General features: G+C 51.1%; 1 protein-coding gene across 2 annotated transcripts in view; it reads right to left on the bottom strand.

The window, feature by feature from the left end:
- Positions 1 to 17,885, bottom strand: part of EZR (ezrin) — a 50,800-nt gene that overhangs the window by 1,467 nt on the left and 31,448 nt on the right. For both annotated transcript variants that reach the window (XM_070602855.1, XM_070602854.1), the window contains exons 6-13: positions 16,935 to 17,018; positions 15,895 to 16,041; positions 8,205 to 8,301; positions 3,912 to 4,075; positions 3,300 to 3,430; positions 2,424 to 2,584; positions 1,996 to 2,088; positions 227 to 478 (exon numbers count right to left, since the gene is read on the bottom strand). In XM_070602855.1, coding sequence (XP_070458956.1) covers positions 227 to 478; positions 1,996 to 2,088; positions 2,424 to 2,584; positions 3,300 to 3,430; positions 3,912 to 4,075; positions 8,205 to 8,301; positions 15,895 to 16,041; positions 16,935 to 17,018 — 1,129 coding nt within the window. The remainder of the gene's footprint in view (positions 1 to 226; positions 479 to 1,995; positions 2,089 to 2,423; positions 2,585 to 3,299; positions 3,431 to 3,911; positions 4,076 to 8,204; positions 8,302 to 15,894; positions 16,042 to 16,934; positions 17,019 to 17,885) is intronic.

The raw sequence follows: 17,885 nt of genomic DNA, 5'->3' as shown, positions 1-17,885 counted from the left end.
CATTAAGAAGCACCAGTGAGACGTGACCCCTTCCACCAGTGTCACAGCGACCCTTTGGCGAGGCTGGGAGACGCAGACCCCTCCCCTCCCTAGGAAAAGTGGGTGCTGGTGGGATGGCTCATGCCGGTGCCTGTCTAAAGCCCGCTCGCTCCGGCTAGAAGCCAAGGAAGCCAGAGACCTAAGGAGGGGATGTGCCCACCACCCTCGACCCCCGGCACGCCCTCACCATCAGCTGCCGCTGCACACGCTCGTTCTTCTCGGCCTCGGTGATGCGCTTCTCCTCGTTGCGGTCGCCCAGGATGCCCTCGCTGGAGAGCTCAGCGCTGTAGCCCAAGTACTCGGTGCCCTCCTCCTGCGGGTTCTCCCGGACGTGGTAGCTCACCGGCTCGTACACAGGGGGCGGCGGGGGCGGGGGCGCAGTCATCACCAGGTGCAGCTCCTCCTTGGTCTTCACCAGGTCATCCTGCGCCTCTTTGGCCTTTGAAAGCAAATCAAGACAGGTGAGAACTCCTCACACAGAGCCTCGTGCTTGGGCCATTTTCTGAAGAACCACCTTCTCTTTCAGAAGGAGGCCCATTCTCCCTGCGGAGAGAATAAGGATTCTGCACCCTCTCCCGCCTGTCCTGGTGGCTGATGCATGTGGCCTGAAGCCGCAGGGAGGGGGACATGGACTACAGTCCATCAGAAGTGTCCCTGTGCAGGGTCTGGCTCCAGACCCTCTGAGTAGTTACCAGTTGTGTCCACAGCACGAACAGAGAAACTGAGGCCAGGGGCTCGACATTTCTAAGTACCGTAACTTCTTTTTTTCTGTCTATAATTCTACTGTCCGCTCACAGACTTGTGAAAAACAACCCTTACTCAAGGAACAGAAACCCTCCAGCCGCTGGAGAGCACAGCTAACGTGCCAGTGTGCAGTCTATTCTTCCTCGTGCGGCCGCTGCTCATCGAGCTCCTCGCCGCCTGCCGGCTCTGTGCTCAGCACTTTCTTAGCCGTCACCCCTAATCCTTCCGGCAACTTCTCAGGAGGACACACGCAATCCTGCCCACCTCATCGCCACCCTGACCCTGCAGATGAGCTTAGTTTGCACCTGTTTTGTAACCAGTTTTATCACTTAATACCTTATAATGGGTACTTTCTCCAAAACCCTAAGAAGACTGAAGTTTTCGCATGCAACTCAGGCTGGGGGCGGGGATGGAAGTGAAGATAATGAAGGGGAGGCACCAGGTGTCTCCAAAAGGGGTCAGTGCAGATGGGGAAGCATGGAAAAGGACAGGCCAGGGTGGGGAGAGCCGCCCACAGCTGGGCCGAGGTCTGTACTCTGAACTACACCCCGAGTGCCTCAGGGACCACGCTCTCCTGCTGGGTGTCAAGGCTCACAGATGAACCTCTCTGAGCAACCTTACAAGTTGGGTATTACTCCCAATCTGCAACAAGGCAACTGGGGCTCAGAGAGGTGAGACCACCTGCCCTGGTTACACGGCAAATTGAGTGGCAGAGCCCAGACCCTTGTGCCAGCCTAGAGCTCTCCATGTTCCAGATCTTTCCTCGGTGCCATGTGGCGTCTGCCAGGAGTCAGAAGGGACATGACGGCTTGCTTCAGGCACAGCCACACGTTGCTGGGGGCACCCACATAATCCGATTTACAGCTGGTTCCTGATGGGGCTGAACAGTCCGGGGTGGCCAGGGCTGGCTGGGTGGGTATGAACAGTCCGGGGTGGCCAGGGCTGGCTGGGTGGGTATGAACAGTCCGGGGTGGCCAGGGCTGGCTGGGTGGGTATGAACAAGGGGCTCTTTGTTCCCACTAATCCAACAACGTATTGCTGGCGCACAAGGGCAAGCCCATTCCCATGGGGATTTCTGCTTAAGTACAACTGGTGTCGGCAGAGGATTGCAAAACGTCCCCGAGGCTTTCGATGCGACCTGCCAGCCTGGCCCAGGCCCGCCCCCGCCCACCAGGGAAGGGCCCACGCACGAGGACTCAGCCGCGGCCTCACCCTGTGCTGCCACTCCTCCACCTCGCTCTCTTTGCGCCTCCTCGCCTCTTCCAGGAGGGCGATCTTGGCGGTGTACTCGGCGAGCTCCGCAGCCTGGCGAAGGAGCGCAAAGCCACAGTTATTTCTGGGATCCTTTCAACAGGGTCCACTTGTGAATGAACGTCACCTGTTTCAGTGAGCGGCCTCCCTCGTAACACGGCCACATCCCTCCCTCCTCTCTGGCCAGCAGTATCCATCGCCGCCCGCCGTGTCTGCCAGAGCGCGCCTCGCCCCGACTGCCACGTCCACCTCCCCACCAGCCACTTTACACCCTCAAGTGGATCATTTTACAGCCCCAGATCCAAATTAGGAGGAGGCAGGTGTCACTTTTTCGATGCCCAGAGGCAGCCACTCCATAATTCAGCATCGTGAAACTCGGGGACTCCTACCAGCTGCTCCTGGCTCTTCATCTGGTCCACTGCCTGCCTCTCCAGCTCCTCCTTGGCGCGCAGCGCGGCCACACGGTCGGCCTCCAGCCGCTCGGCCTCCTCTTGTGCCCGCTTGCGCTCTTCCTCCAGCTGCAGGGCCCTCTGAATCTGGTCCGAGAGCTCTGAAGGGAGCACAGAACCAGGGCTGCTCGCAGGCTCGGGGACCTCGAGTCCTGCCCGAAACCCCCAGCCAGGTGGATCGGATGGGATCACAGACAGGACTCAGACCAAAAGCTGCAAAGCCTGGAGCCAGTTAGGGGCTGACGGGCCTCTTCTTCCAATGACACCAAAAGGAAAGCAGTCTACTGTGCATCCCTACTGTTTCGATGACACGTCCTCACGATGGTTAGACTGCTGTACAGAGCTGTGAAATAGCCAGCCTGGGCCCGGCTCGCACACCCTGGGACTGCTCTCCTGGGACACTCAGAAACTGCGCTATTCGCCCCACCTTCTAGTTTGTAAGGTGGGGGCAACGGAGCACGCCCCGGGCACTCACTAGATGTGACCTTGGGCAAATTATTCCACCTACTAAACCTTAATGTCCTCATCAGGGAAATGGGGATAACTCAGTACCTCTCTCATAGGACTGAGGGAAAATTTAAAAAGATAACGAATGTGAAGCATTCAGCACAGAACTAGCACAGGTGTTAATAAAGTACAGAACTATTTCATAATCCACATAACCGGTGCTATCCTCTCTCTCTACAAGTCTCTGTTTCGGGTGATGTGTTACACTGAGATGCACATTCTTAGATTTCCTTCCTGGTTGTGTGTGTGTCTGACCGTCTGTCTGTCCCTCCACAGACCGACGTCTGCCCGAGGAGAGCGCAGACCCACCTTTCTCCGCCTTCTTGGTCTTCTCTTCGTAGTCCTGCAGCCTGAGCATCAGCTCCTCCTTCTCCCGCAACATCTGCTCTTTCTCTCTCTCCACGGTTTCTCTCCTTTTCTTCTCAGTTTCCAGTTGCTGCCTGTTTGGGGGGTAGAAGCGGCGCAGGAATGTTTAGACTCTGGCAGGCAAGCGTGGTGTCAACACGCTTCAACAGTCAGTCAACCGAGCAAGACGCCCTGGCCGCCACCAGCCCAGAGGCCAGCATGTCACCAGCCCTGGCAGCTGCGTCCGGGTCACCTTGAGTCCCCAGCACCTAGTCCAGGCCTCGGGCCTGTATCTGCAGGCAGAACGAAGGGCCACAGGCCTGTCCTCTGGATGCTCTGGACTAAGGAGGTGACAGCCCTGACCCCACCTCCTTGTCCCAGGTTCTGCCACTGCCCAGGCCACAGCAAGGCAGCTGCCATGGCTTCTGAAGACCCTCATGCATTTACTAGGTTACATTCCACTGGCTCTTCCTACGGGGAACAGCTCAGGCGCTCCGAGGCCACCTGACGGGCCCCGCGTCCCGCGGGAGGGCTGGCCTGGGACGTGAGCCGGGGAGAACGTGCCCACGCGCTCACCGCTCCAGCTGCTTCTGGTGCTTCTCCTCCCGGGCCTGCGCCTTCATCTGCTGCACCTCGATGGTGTCGGGCTTCCTGCGGCGCATGTACAGCTCGTGGTTGCCCATGCACAGCTGCAGGATCCGCTTGTTGATGCGCAGGCGGGGCGCGTAGAACACGAAGTCCTGCGGGACAGAACACGGGACTGTGACTTGCGGACGCCCTGGTCTGGCCTTCTTCCTCCAAACCCGGCTTCACAATGTTCTAGACATCTTTTCTAAAAGGACAAGCGGTGGGGCTGGCCCCGTGGCCGAGTGGTTAAGTTCGCGCGCTCCGCTGCGGGCGGCCCAGTGTTTCGTTGGTTCGAATCCTGGGCGCGGACATGGCACTGCTCATCAGACCACACTGAGGCAGCGTCCCACATGCCACAACTAGAAGGACCCACAATGAAGAATATACAACTATGTACCGGGGGGCTTTGGGGAAATAAAGGAAAAAAACAAAATCTTAAAAAAAAAATAAATGAATAAAAATAAAAAAAAAATAAAAGGACAAGCGGAGCAAAGAGTAGGGGGCCAGAAAGGGGCTTCAAGGTAAAGCTGCTGACCCCAAAGGACAACAAGATGCCAGACACGCAAGTCCTCGGTGCCATGGACGCGGATTCTCTGGGACAAGCAGAGGGAGGGTGTGGGGTCGGCACGCGTGTGGTTGTGCACATGTGTGCCTGTGTACATGCAAACTGCAACCCCACGGCTGGATGTAAAGCTTCTCCAAGGCGAGGGACTTAGGCTCTTGGGAACCAGGACCCCCGAGTCCCAGCCAGCCTGGCCTTCAGGTTACCATCCTTTCTCTGTCCTCGCCAGCCCCACCCCCACTGTCCCCGATTCTTGCCTGGGCCACCACAACCTCTCCTATTGAACTTCCTGCCTCCTCTGCCTGGGCCTCCACCTCTCACACTGCTCCCAGCACGTGGATCCGGTTACTGCCGGACCTTCCACACCACCTGTTCACTCCAGGACAAGGTACAAGTGCCCTGGCCTGGCACATGTGAAGCCCTCCAGCTCTGGCCCTGACCCCCACCTTGTTCACCCCCACTGAGCTCTTTCATTCCTGTGAGCATCTCCTCCAACAGCCCCTCCTACTTGGAATACGTCCCTTCCCCTATATCCAAGGACACTGGCACGCCTACAAGAGGACGTTAAGGCACCATCTCCCATCTTCTTGTGACCTCTCCTCCTCCTGTGACTACCCAGCCCTTTCTCTGTGCCCGCCGCACTCAATGGAGACGCTGGCACTTTGCTGACATGTTTGGGTCTCTCTCTCTGACTAGATGATCGGCTGCTTTGAGAACAGGGCCATGTCCGTTCATGAACCAAACCAGTATCTACTGGTGCTTGATCCACACCTGCCAGGTGACTGACGTTTACACAGTGCTGCCAGATTCGAGCCCTGTGACCTTGAGCCAGTGACTTCATCACTTCAGTCTTGGGGTCTTCAACTATACGACGGGATGAGAGAAATCTAATGGGACTGTTATGAGGATTAAATCAGATAATGTTTCTAAGGACTTAGAATAGCTTCCGGCACAATAAAAGCTGGCTGGCACACAAATGCTCACTCGGACCGCTGGCTGCCTTACAAGACCGCTAGCGGAGATACCCAGAAAGGAGAACAGACTCGCAGCATCCAACAACTTTATGACTAGAGACTGAGAAGTTTGGGACACAGAGGGCAAACGATCTTGTTTCCTGGCTCCCTGCTACCGCTGTGATGAATGCAGGTGACAGAAGGGGGAATGTGCCTTAGAAACTCCTGCTAAAAGTGATCTTAAAATGCCCGTCTGCTGCTTCTTCCGTTTTTCCTTTCTCTTCTCAACCACGGGACCCTTAGCATCCAGATTCCGACCATCAGAACAGGGAAAGGGTGGCTGAAACAAAGTCACAGAGCCACCTGTTCCACAGCGACTTCTGGAACCTAAAGGAACGTGCTGGGTGAGCTCAACATGCCCGAGAGAGATCTACGTAGCTTCTCGATCTTCTCATCTGTTCCAGAAATGCTGGGGAGAGAGTAATGCCAAGCCCGAGAGCCCGAGGACTTCCTGGGTGGGGCTCTCCTTGGGGTTTCACACACTTGTTATTAAGTCATTGGGTTTCCCAGGGGAGGTGTCTGTGGGGCTGGGAGAAACAGGTATTTTTATTACCCACCTATCTCTTATTACACAAGAGAAAACCACAGTGTGTTATGTGCACAGGCAAACTACCCAAATAGATCTTGACTGTGGCTCCTGAGTATTTGCAAAGAAACTCTGATTAGCACCAATCCCCCTTCAGGAAAACGTCAAGGACAGGAACGGCAGGCACCGTCCCCTCCTGGGGTCCCATCGCCCGGAGCCAGTGGGAGCATCCAGCACGTCCCCCTCTTCTCGGGGAGGCCGAGGAAATCCCTCAGGCTGCCTTTGAAGGAGGCCAGTTTCTGACTCCAAGTTAAAAATAAAAACCAAAAACTAATATTTATTTAAAGATTTCCAAATGCAAGTCCCCAGCCCACGCCTCCTAATGCGACACCACAACACGGACGAGAGCAAAGGCAGGCTTTCTAAACTCTGGCAGAGAACGGACGTCCTGAAAACTGAAACTGGGCACAAGGAAAGTTCCAGGAAATAAATCCAAGACCCTAAGAATACAGGAGGGGAAAAGGAGGTGGAAAAGCAAGCTTTAAAGTTGTCAAGGAGCTGAGAACGGGAACGAAGGAGCTGAGCACTGAGCTGGTCAAAGTCAAAGGCAAGTTTTCATTTCTTCAACATCTCAAAAGCGGTTGGAGAGGGAGGCGCCTGAGAGGCTCCTGCCTCTTCCCGGAGGCCGAAGGAACAAAAGGCCCTCTGCTCACAGGGGAGACAGCTTGTCTCGGCCCCCCACGGGGCTACTTGCCTGGTGAGTTGTATTAAATGCGAGTTTAATTGGAAATGACTGTGCAACTACCATGAAGCAGGAGTCGAGAGGCTGCAACAGCAGGAAATGTTTTCAGTGAAGAAGAAAATACTTTCACAGAGTCAAGACCTCTGGTTTCCACTTAGGCGAGACGAAGCCATACGTGGGGAGCAGCAGCTGCACAATAACGCCACACGCTGTTCCCCGTGGGTTAACCACTGCCCAGCGGTGCCCAAGCCCAAGAGGGCTCCCGGCACCGAGGCCTGGACCACAGCCCATGTTTGCCTCTCGAAGCCCAACACTGTAACTAAGGAACGAAAAGTACAGGGGACACAGAGTCCTTCCCAACCTATAATTTTGGCAAAATTCAGAACAGGCTCCAAGGGGGAGAAGAGAATTTTCTCAAGTGGCATTTTTTTTTAAAGAACCAGATTTCTCATTAGAAAACACACTGCTCAAACATTCTACCACACTACAGTATATGTCTTAAATTTTCTGGGCAAACAATAGCTGAAAGTTTAAATGTTAGCAGAATAAATAGGAAAACCAAAAAGAATTTCCGTAATGCACCAGTCTTGGCAGCTATGAGCGAACAACCTATATTCTTCAAATTCCAGGATATGAAGACGAGTTTCTAGCTAAGCCTCCCAGGATGACTGCCCACCAGTCGTCTTTGTGAGGGGACGTCTCCCACATCAGCACCAATGTGAAGGTGCCTGCGCAAAGATCACTTGGGAAGGCCGGGGGCAGTCAGAGAAAAGCAGAGGCGTATGTCTGTCCAGGAGGAGCAGGTGAGGTGCAGATGAACTGGGGGGGGACCTGCAATGCTCTGGATGTAGGTCTGACGTCTCCTAACATTGCTAAGTTGCAAGGAAGACTCTGAAAGTCAAATTCTGGCCCTTGAGGACTGTAGCAGACATTGTCCGTACTCCAGCCGGGTACCAGGGAGATGCTGCCATGAGCCCCCACACTCCTGGTACCCCACCTGGGGGCAGGCTGGTTTCCCACATGAGCATGACGGACATTTCACAAGCCCAGAAATGGAACATCTGGTGAAATGCTTATCATTTGGCAAAAATCGATGACTCAGAACTGCCCTTTTCTTCATAAGGATTGAAGACCCATTTGAAAACTTAGGTGACAGAGCCAGCTATCTTTTGATGAACGCCTGGGCTCCACCATAATCTCCCACCGCTATGGTCAGTCGCATGGCCCGGGGGTCCTGACCCTCAGTGTAACCTACTGGCAATTCCTTCCCCCTACCACACAGGTAATTCCGAGTATCCCCAGCGCCCTGTCACACCGACAGAGAGATTTGTTCTCCTGAAAATGCATTCGGCTGTGAAGAAGAAACAGCGACCCCTGTGTAGCATCCACATGAACTTACAGGCGCCTTCTTGTCGATGGGCTTAATGACAAATTTTTTGTCATTGAAAGAGATGTTCCTGATTTCACTCCACGGGAAGCCAATCTTTGGGGTCAACCTGAGGTTAAAAGAAGAAGTGGCATGGTTAGATGTGTGCCTGGATTGGCTAAAAGAGGTTTGCAAATCTATTCCTTTTTTCTTAGTTCCATTTTAAAAAGTGTAAAGCTAGCATAGGAAGCATAATATAAAATGTATGTCATTAGCAAACAGTTCCTACCTGCCCTAAGCTCAGTCAGGTGGCTGCAAGGTTCATGCTCCAGGAAACCCCGATACGTTCCCATTTACTACTATTAGTCTTTCTCGGTTTTGGGCAACTCACTGCGTCCAGTCACCCTGGCTTCTAACCTTGAGGTCAACTTTTTTAGAGTGATTTCCATAATGGATATATACTTACTATTAATTTTTTAATTGAAGTCACATGGGTTTATGACATTATATAAAATTCAGGTGTACATCATTATATTTCGACTTCTGCACAGACTACACTGTGTTCACCACCAAAAGTCTACTTGCCATCTGTCACACTGTACACCGTGCCCTTCACCCCTCTTGCCCTTCCCCGGGCTCTTCTCCTCTGGTAACGACCAATCTGTTTTGAGGTCAACGTTGATTCCTAACCAGGCACATCCTTTCATCCATTGTTTGAAATCTCCCACAGCCATTTTTTGCAATCCACTCCCACAATACCACCCCACCCCTAACTCTCGCGTGCCCCTCTGCTTGTGTGAGTAATGTCCCTTTCAGTCCATCCATTCCACTCTTCAAAAATGCCAACACCTCCTCCCAGTTTCTACCAGAAACCCACAGTCCTTAACTTAGCACCCAAGAGCCTTCTAATCCAGCCCCAGCTTCCTGGTTCAACCCATCCTTTCCACACAGGTTTCACCTGCCGCGCCTTGCCTGGGGCTTCCTCCCTCCCCATCCCAGGACCTGCCTGGGACAGGCCAGCTCACTCTCCCTCCTTCAACAGTCTTTCCCCCTCAACCTGCAGTCTCTTCTGCTACAAAATGATTCTCTTCGTGTTACTTAAATTATTGTACTACTATTTAGCTCTTTGAGAACGAGGCAGGTGAGCTTTCTGAGGGCAAAGATCGCATCTTATGTTTTCTGGACAGGCTACACTCAGAGCGGCTGCGCACTGTGGAAACGGCAAAGGGCTGGGGATGGATTCTGTCCTTCAGGTTCTCACCTTAGTGACGCTCGTTCTCCTGGCTGGCCAGACACCTTCCCATGTCATTCCCCCCACCTTCTAAGACAGCACTCTGACAACACGCCCTTAGCGAAGCCCCCAATATTCTCCTTCTTAATCACCGCTAGTCTACCACTGCTGCAACGCTGGCTTTTTAATTAGCATTCCCCGGAAAGTTCATAGGATTTTCAAGACCACATTTTCTATTTACCTCATGTCGCTCTGTTCCTTCATCTCCTCCACCCTGTTCTTTCAATGCATTTTACCACGGATACCATTCTAGAAGTTGACGACAGATTCTCAAACCACCATTCAAAGATACTGCCATCAAAAATAGTCCTTTCCCGCAAGCCATAAAAACTTTCAATTTAGAAAATAGCAGGGTTGGGAGGACTCTATTGCCTAGCAACATGTCTAAATAAAAACGGACGGGCAATGTAGGCCTTGCTATGACACCATAGGCCAGGCCAAGGCAGTGAGGGTAGCCTCTGAAGGCCAAGAGAGGCCCAACAGATGGCTCTCCTGGGACAGTGGTCATGGCACACATGGGGGAACGACATCAGGGCACTGGCCTGTGATGATGAGTGTCAAATCTTTTTGGTGTACATCCTTTTTAACAGCTCTGTCCTATAGGATCGTCAATGACCACTGTAACACCTCTGGCCAACATGCTTACAGCACTTGAACATGCAGGGAGTTCGTTGTGTTATTTTATCTTCATATGTGGGTTACAGAATTTTTAAAGAGGTAATTTTGTGTACAGGTCTCTGAGCAGTAGAAAGGAGCTCAGGATATCAGCTGGTCCGGCCACCGATATCAACCTACGTCCTTACCAGGGAGGCTGTTAAGAGTGACACTGGGTAGGCATTCATTGTTTCAGAGTACTTTCCTCCAAAACACAAGGGCAATATGCTGGGAGCAACAGAGGAGCAAAGAACCAAGTGACCGTGGTCAACTCTCAGCCATATGGCCAACACTGCGGGCCAGATTTCCGACTCCCAAACTCCAGAGGCAAGGTTCTATTCTCTGCCTACTGGCTGACAGCTCTGATCCTGGAAAACTTGGACCTTTAGGCTGGACAGGCATCTTTCTTTCAAGAGTTGGGCACTGTGTCACACAGCCCTCTGCTCTCTGGCATGTCTGAGAAGTTTGTCTTTTTAAGACCCTGAAATCTTATCTAACAATTCACAGCCATTTATGAGTACGACTGCAGGGTCAAAAGATGAGGACTAATCATCAACATTTCTGACTCACTTCCCGGTTAAACCACCCCCTTTAATTCTTGACCGTAGCTAGAAAGTTAAAATCTACAAGGATTTCTTTCTCTTTTTCTTTTTAAGGGTTCACATATAGGACATGAACAGAGAAGGCTCCACAGGGAAAATTTCTCAAGGATTTATATCCTAAGCCTGTCCTTGCTTAGGCCAGACATTTAAAAAAAATGTGTGATTCCCAAATAACAGGGACCAGATCTCTTTGGAGAAATAGCTGCCTCCAGGGTGGGAGCAGGGTAAGTCCAAGACGATCCTGGAACGTCTTCAGGTACCAAAAGGAAAGAAGTCCTCAGAAAACAATGGGACCATGTATCAAAAGGGCACAGGAACCAACTTGAAAGGGCTCCTAAAGGCAAATCTCTAACAATTTTATTATTTATTATTATTTTTGAGCAACAAAATAATAATAGTAATAAATTATATCCCAGAGAATAAAACAAAGATCCATGAGTCCACATTAATCTAAATAACTGAACAAATAAATGGAGGAGAGAAATTGGCTCCTTACAGTAGAATTCCAATTAAGACATGTAAAAGGAATGACTTTAAAAAAAAAAATCACCATTTCTCAAATACCACAACAATAACAGTTTCATGCAAGATGTATCAATGGATGCTAGAATTAATAGATGGAAGGATGCTAAGAAATAAGAAATTCACAAGGTTTCAGAGTGTTTCCCTGAAAAACTCTTATCAATTACAAAGGGAAGGATAGTAACTTTGCAGAGGTGAAGCCGGGCAACACCACCTTGCCCAGAGATTGGAGTTAACACCATCCGTAACAAGAGATTCTGACACCATGTGTCCCTGCACGAGAGGCCTTGGACGGTGCCATAGCACTTCTGAGGGATTCTTGCCGAAAGTGCAAAACTCGAATTTTATCAAGAGAAAACATCACACAGATCCAAGGTGAGGGACTTCCAAAGAGTCAATGGCCAGGACTCCTCGAAAGTCATGACAAAGACAGCCTGAGGAACTGTCCCAGACAGAAGGAAACTGGAGAAGCATGACAAATGCATGGAGGTGTGATTTCAGGCAGGACCCTGGGCCAGAAACAGGACATTAGTGGGACAACTGATTAAAATGGGAATACGGTCTAGAGATTGTCAAGAGTATCATATCAACGTTAACTTCCTAATAATTGGACTATGGTTATGGATGATGTTAGCATTTGGGGAAGCTGGGTGAAGGGCATATGGGAATTCTTCTATTTACTATTTTTGGAAGCTTTTAAAAGTCTGAAATGATTTCAAAATGAAAAAACAAATGGTTAAAAAATTTTAACACAGGGCCAGCTCCCGTGGCCTGGTGGTTAAAGTTGAGTACATTCCACTTAGGTGGCCTGAGTTTGTTCCCGGGCGTGGACCCACACCACTTGTCTGTCAGCAGCCATGCTGTGGTGGTGGCCCACAGAGAACAAGAGGAAGATTGGCAGCAAATGTTAGCTTGGGGCAAATTTTGCTCAGCAAAACAAAACAAAACAAGACAAAACAAAATTCTAATTCAAAATATGCCACTGAGGGTGATGATGACGTTCTACATCTTGATAGGAGCTTGGATTTCCAGGCATAGGTGTTTGTCTAAACTCAGCAACTGAACACTTAAGAATTGTGCATTTCATTATATTTAAATTTTACATCAAAAGCAAAACAAAACAAAACAGACTGAGCTCTAGTAAATAATACGTGTTTTGGGGAAAGTATACAGATGCCTGCAAATTACTTTGCGATGTGTCTGAAAAAGAGAGGGCCAGAGGGTCCCATGAGGTGTGCACGGGGAGAGACGCGACAAAGGAGTGAAACGCTCATGGCAGAACCTTGGCTGTAGGCACACGGGCGTTCACTGCAAAATGCTTTCCATTTTGCAGTTTGTTCGGAATTTTTCATTAAAAAAGTTTAGAAAAGGTCTGGGCTGGCGGATGGGCTGGAGATCACCATGTGCCACACAGACAGGAAGAAGAGCTGAGTCATCACCCCAGGCAGTGATGGGCAGTGATAACTCGGCTGGAAAAGCTCTGCCTACTTCTACAATGGAACAAAACACTCATTGGCTGATCGGGCTCTGCCCTCCCTACAGGGGAGGAGGGGCCTGTCCAGGGGGCACTCCGGCCTCTCTGCGGGGCAGGCCCACAGGGGACTCTCCCCACACTTGCCTTCTCAACCACCCACTGCTGAGCCATTCTGAAAAGGCTCCCCGGCTTCTCCTCGGCCCCTCTAACATGCCCGAACATGTCACAGGCCAAACTCGCCTCTCGGCTGGAGTCCCTGCCACAGCAAACTTCTGGAAGAGACCAGGTCATTCGGAAAATTCTGCCTGTTCCACATTCCAGTTAGGGTTCCAAAGACCAGAGAAGAGAGGATGGTCTGACACATGCGATCCCAGCATATCTTGTAAAACAAAACTCACACCCATTAGTAGAAGTGCTTTTTGCTCTCCTCTCTCATCCAGCGAAGCCACTGACAACAGGGCACAAAGATGGAAGACCGACCAAAATTTCAGAAACTGGAAATAATTTATTTAGATGGCTGGTTGACTGTAATATGCTCGAAACATCCTTTCTACAAGTGAATAAAATGGAACCGTAAGTCAGAGAACATCTGATTTACAACCGTGAGGGATTTAAGGGGAAGGACACTTGGCTCTTGTTTTGGCCTCCAACTCGTCTCTTTCCAGCGTCCTCTCTGTCCCTAAGAGGGTGCGTGGAGTTGCCTGGCAGGAGCTGCATCAGAAACTCCTCCCACAGAAGCACCTACGAGAGGCGAGCCCTGGAGGGATGGCACGGAGGGGAAACCTGCTTTCAAAGGACCAAAGAGCTCGGGAACAGGATCAGGTTCCTCTCATTTCTGTATTGCTTTGGTCTGCGGATGCCAGGGGAATTATAACACCGCTAATCTGAACTTTCTCTGTTCCCAAGCTGAAAATGCCTTTCAGAGAGGGGGTCTGCCATTTCCTCCCTTTCTCTACTCCCCTCCCCTTTGGAGCTAAGGGTTTACAGAAAGCAACAGAAAAGAAATGCTTTCAGTCCTAGATGCTCCCACTTAATGGTCACGTACAAAATGAAAAAGGGCCCTTAAGAGACACTTCCCATTTGGAGCACATTTAATACTCCAAAGGATAAATATTTTGGTAAAATAAAGAGGTATTTGTTTATTTGCAGGGTGTGCTAAGCCTCTGACCACTTGACTTACATACTCAATACTGTATAGCCGCTCTCTCACTTGAACAAGGCTCCAAGAACATCCAAGACTCCACTGTCAGGGCCACAGCTGAGGGCAGTACATCAACAGGTGACAAGAGTTGTCACAGCATCCTTCAGACTCGAGCCACGGTCGCTGGCTTATCCTGGTCACCAGGTTATCAATATTTGTTTAAAAGGAGAAGAACTTCGGCCTACTGACAGATGTAATGTTAGGGTAAGTGTTTTTTTATCATTGAAAAGAGGGGTGCTTCAGGAACGGGAAGAAGAGAGGCAAGAAGTGCCCCCCTTTTTGGGGAGAAGACCCCTTTGAGAGGATTGTCAGTTTCACTGCTAAATTGGGGACAGGAGAAGGAGAGCAGAAACAGGACTGAAGGAGCCACGAAGCTCAAACTCTTACTTGGAAAAACCCGAACATTTACATGGACTGGGGGTAGGTACAAGCCGACAGGGGTGAGTTCCTGCCTACGGCTGTATCTGCAGCTCGAAAAACCTGTTTGGACAGCCTGGCTGTGGCTACATTACAAAATCTGGTCATTCAAGAAATGAGCTCAAAGACAGAGGCAGGTCCCCACACCCATTCCCATGAGGCCGCTGTGTCCTCTCACTTCGTGGGCTGCCCCTCGGCACGGCTGGGCCAGCCAGCCACCATCCCCCAGCCCAGGGGCCTCCCGAGTCCCCCTTCCTCCCCACACTGTTCACGGTTCTCTGCAACACTGGATCTAGCACACTTGCGGAAGGAGCAAACCAAGAGTCCTCAGTAATTCACTTCTAGGTTCTCGGAAGAGTTCCTGTGATTCTCATGCGTGCATCGTCATTTGTGTAACCAGAGTCATCCCCGACTAGCAGCATGCCTTCTGGGAGAGAGGGACCCCTCCTCGGGGGCTCCTAACCAAGCGTGACTCCATCCTATTCAGGCACGAAGCAGAGGGCTGGGGATGTCTGAGCCGCGTCCCTGCCCCGCCCACAGGAAACGTATCTGTACTGGTTTCTGGCAAGAGTACACATGGCTCGGATTATAGACAGACGCTTTATGTGATACCATTTGTCAAAAGCAATGCCACGCCCCTCGTGAATGCCAGAGAGGGGGTTTCTGGGGAATCTGGATGTGGGTGCTGAAAGCATTAACATCTGAGAACAGGTAAGATGGGTGAGGTGCAAGCAGGAAATGTGGGAGGAGTTGTCGCTCGCAGAAACGGGGTAGAACTGTGGAAAACATGCCCTCACTGAATTTTATTTTCTTATTTTTATATCTAAAATTTTTTTTTCCTTCGCTGAATTTTAGAATGATTTTTTTCTGTGTATCTAGATCCTTGGCAGAAAGATGCAGTGTTTGTCACCAGGGGGATGGGCAAAGGAAGCCAGTGGGAGTGGGGAGCCCGGCCGGCTTGATCGCGCCTCTGCATTGCAGACCACACCCGACACACTACGGAATGTGCGGCAGCTGGAGATCTCCCGCAGGTTCAGAGGATTTTGCTAAACTGTCTGTACGTAAGGGCTATTGTTTACAGAATCCTAAGGTCTCTGACAGCACTGTAAATATTCTTGGTTGGATTAGCACTGACCTCGAGCCGCCCAGCACTGCCAGGCTGCCTGGGTGGCAGCTACGGGTGTGCTGGTGCCCAGAGGCGGCTGGCGGGGGCCTCAGTGGAAGGTGAGGGGGATGCCTTCCTGCAGCTCCCCTTCTGCCCTCTTTTCACAGGCTCCAGAGTCTGTGAGGTCAGAGACCCTCTCGGTCACCCAGCTGGGCCCCTCAGCACAGGCGACACGTGCTAACGAACGGGCTACAGTGACAGGACAGAACTAACGCACACCTCTGAAAACTCTCCAAGATGGCCACGTCACAGTCGAAAAGCCCTTGAAGATTCACACACAGGGCCAGTAAGTTGCTAGAAAAATACTTCAGCAGTAACCCACATGCATAATTGCCATTTTCTCCACTGTTTCCAGACCTGAGACCCTACCCACTGAAAATAATAAAGTTCAACTCACTTATCATCTTTCTCATAAATATTCAGTCCAAGGGCATCGACTCCAAGCCAAAGGTCTGTTCCTTTCTTATTTTTTATCTCAAAATAGTTGATTCCATACATTTCCAGGTCCTGGGCAATCTTCAGATACTCCAGCATAGCATTATCTCTGGTTGAGGGAATAAAGATTGGCATCATCATTAGCACGCTACATTCTGACCAGGACCACTGCCAGAATCTTGAACGTAAGGCAGATCACACAGGACGGGCACACAGCTACGTGCTGTCCCTCTGCTGGCCATCCACGCCTGAGCCCTGAGTGGGCCCCGGGCTGACCTCTGACACATTCTACACACTCGGAAAGAACTGAACTGACTCACACTGGTTTCTCTGGATGCAGAAGAGTTTCCTTTTAAATTTTATTATGAGGCACAAGCTTCCTTTCTCTTGCCCACACGGTGCTTCAGGGACTCCCACAGTTCCCTGCACCATGTCAGCGCTTAGGCTTGAGTTATTTCCCTCCAGAGAAGACGCTGGGGTCAGCCAGGAAACGAAGACAGCGTCTCTGAGGCCCCAGTGCAAACGCACTTCTGAGGCTGAGGCAGTGCACAGGATCGCTGCCGACGCCCGAGAGGAGGATCCTAGGACAGCAGAGAATCTGGCAATGTCTTCCACGTAACAGCCACCTGTCACAGCATGTCCCTCCTTCATGCCTCGCTTGTGCTACTGAGCAAGTGTTTCTCACTTGGGATCAATTTCTTTCCATTTACACACTTTTGAAGGCAACCACCTTCCAGACAATGAACAAACCAGCTTCTCTGAGACAGAGAGCAGGCTTTAGGGCCTGAAGGCGTAAATGAAACTGCTTCTTGCCCCAGGCAAGAACACCTGGCTTTGTTTAAGGAAAAAAACCTCACTTGCAGCTCTGTGCACTGCTCCACCAGACGCTGGGACGGGAGCCTGGTCCAGCGGCTCCTGAAGCTGACCACCCTGAGGACCCTAACTGGGGTCACTTACAAAGAAGACAAGAGAACGGGCTGGAGCGGCCAGCCCAGCACTCACTTGAGCATCCCGCGGTGCTCCGCGTGCCACACCTGGATTCGGTCCTCCCACTGGTCCCGGGTCAGCTTGTGCTGGTCCATGACTCTGGAGTGGAAAGGAAGATGGCACAGGACTGTCACCCCAAAGGACCATGAGAGGTGAGCAACAGGCCACTGCCCATCCTCACACAAACCGGGACTTTTCTTTCAAATAAAATCACCACAAAGAAGAGCATTTGTTTCTACTTCCTAATGTGCGGGTTTTCTATTTATTTATTTATTTATTTATCTATCTATCTTTGGGAAGACTAGCCCTGAGCTAACATCTGCTGCCAGTCCTCCTCTTTTTGCTGAGGAAGACTGGCCCTGAGCTGACATCCATGCCCATCTTCCTCTGCTTTATATGTGGGACGCCTACCACAACATGGCTTGCCAAGCAGTGCCATGTCCCCACCTGGGATCTGAACCAGCGAACCCCGGGCCGCTGAGAAGCAGAACGTGTGAACTTATCCGCTGTGCCACCGGGCCGGCCCCCGAGTTTTCTATTTATGATAATTAACAATCTGGAAGATTTAGAGTCAGGACTGGGACAAACCCAGGCCTGCTGGAAAAAACTTTAAAAAGGTATTTTACTTTAAGAGGTCTCTTCTTCCAAAGGCGGCAATTTATGTGACCATTAGGGAATAAAAACAGATTTAACAGAGGCCAAATGATTACAACCAGGGAGAGCTAAGTGCTTTGATTATGTTATAGGACAGGGGCTCTTCGGTTCCCGTGAGGAGGAACGGTCCCCTCCCTGCCATGTTTCTTCGTCACAGACCCTGTTCAGGTGGACCACGTAGGGGAGACGGTGTGCTGGGCGAAGGCTGGAGCACGTGATGCAAACACACAGATTAGGAAAGGACCAGAGCCCCAGCTCAGGGAGCACTGCCCTTTGCCAAAGTCCTTGTGCTTCTGACCGCTTCTTCTGACA

The sequence above is a fragment of the Equus przewalskii genome, chromosome 32 (genome assembly GCF_037783145.1).
Source record: "Equus przewalskii isolate Varuska chromosome 32, EquPr2, whole genome shotgun sequence".
NCBI classification, from domain to species: Eukaryota; Metazoa; Chordata; class Mammalia; order Perissodactyla; family Equidae; genus Equus; species Equus przewalskii.
This window is presented reverse-complemented; position numbering and strand designations above follow the sequence as displayed.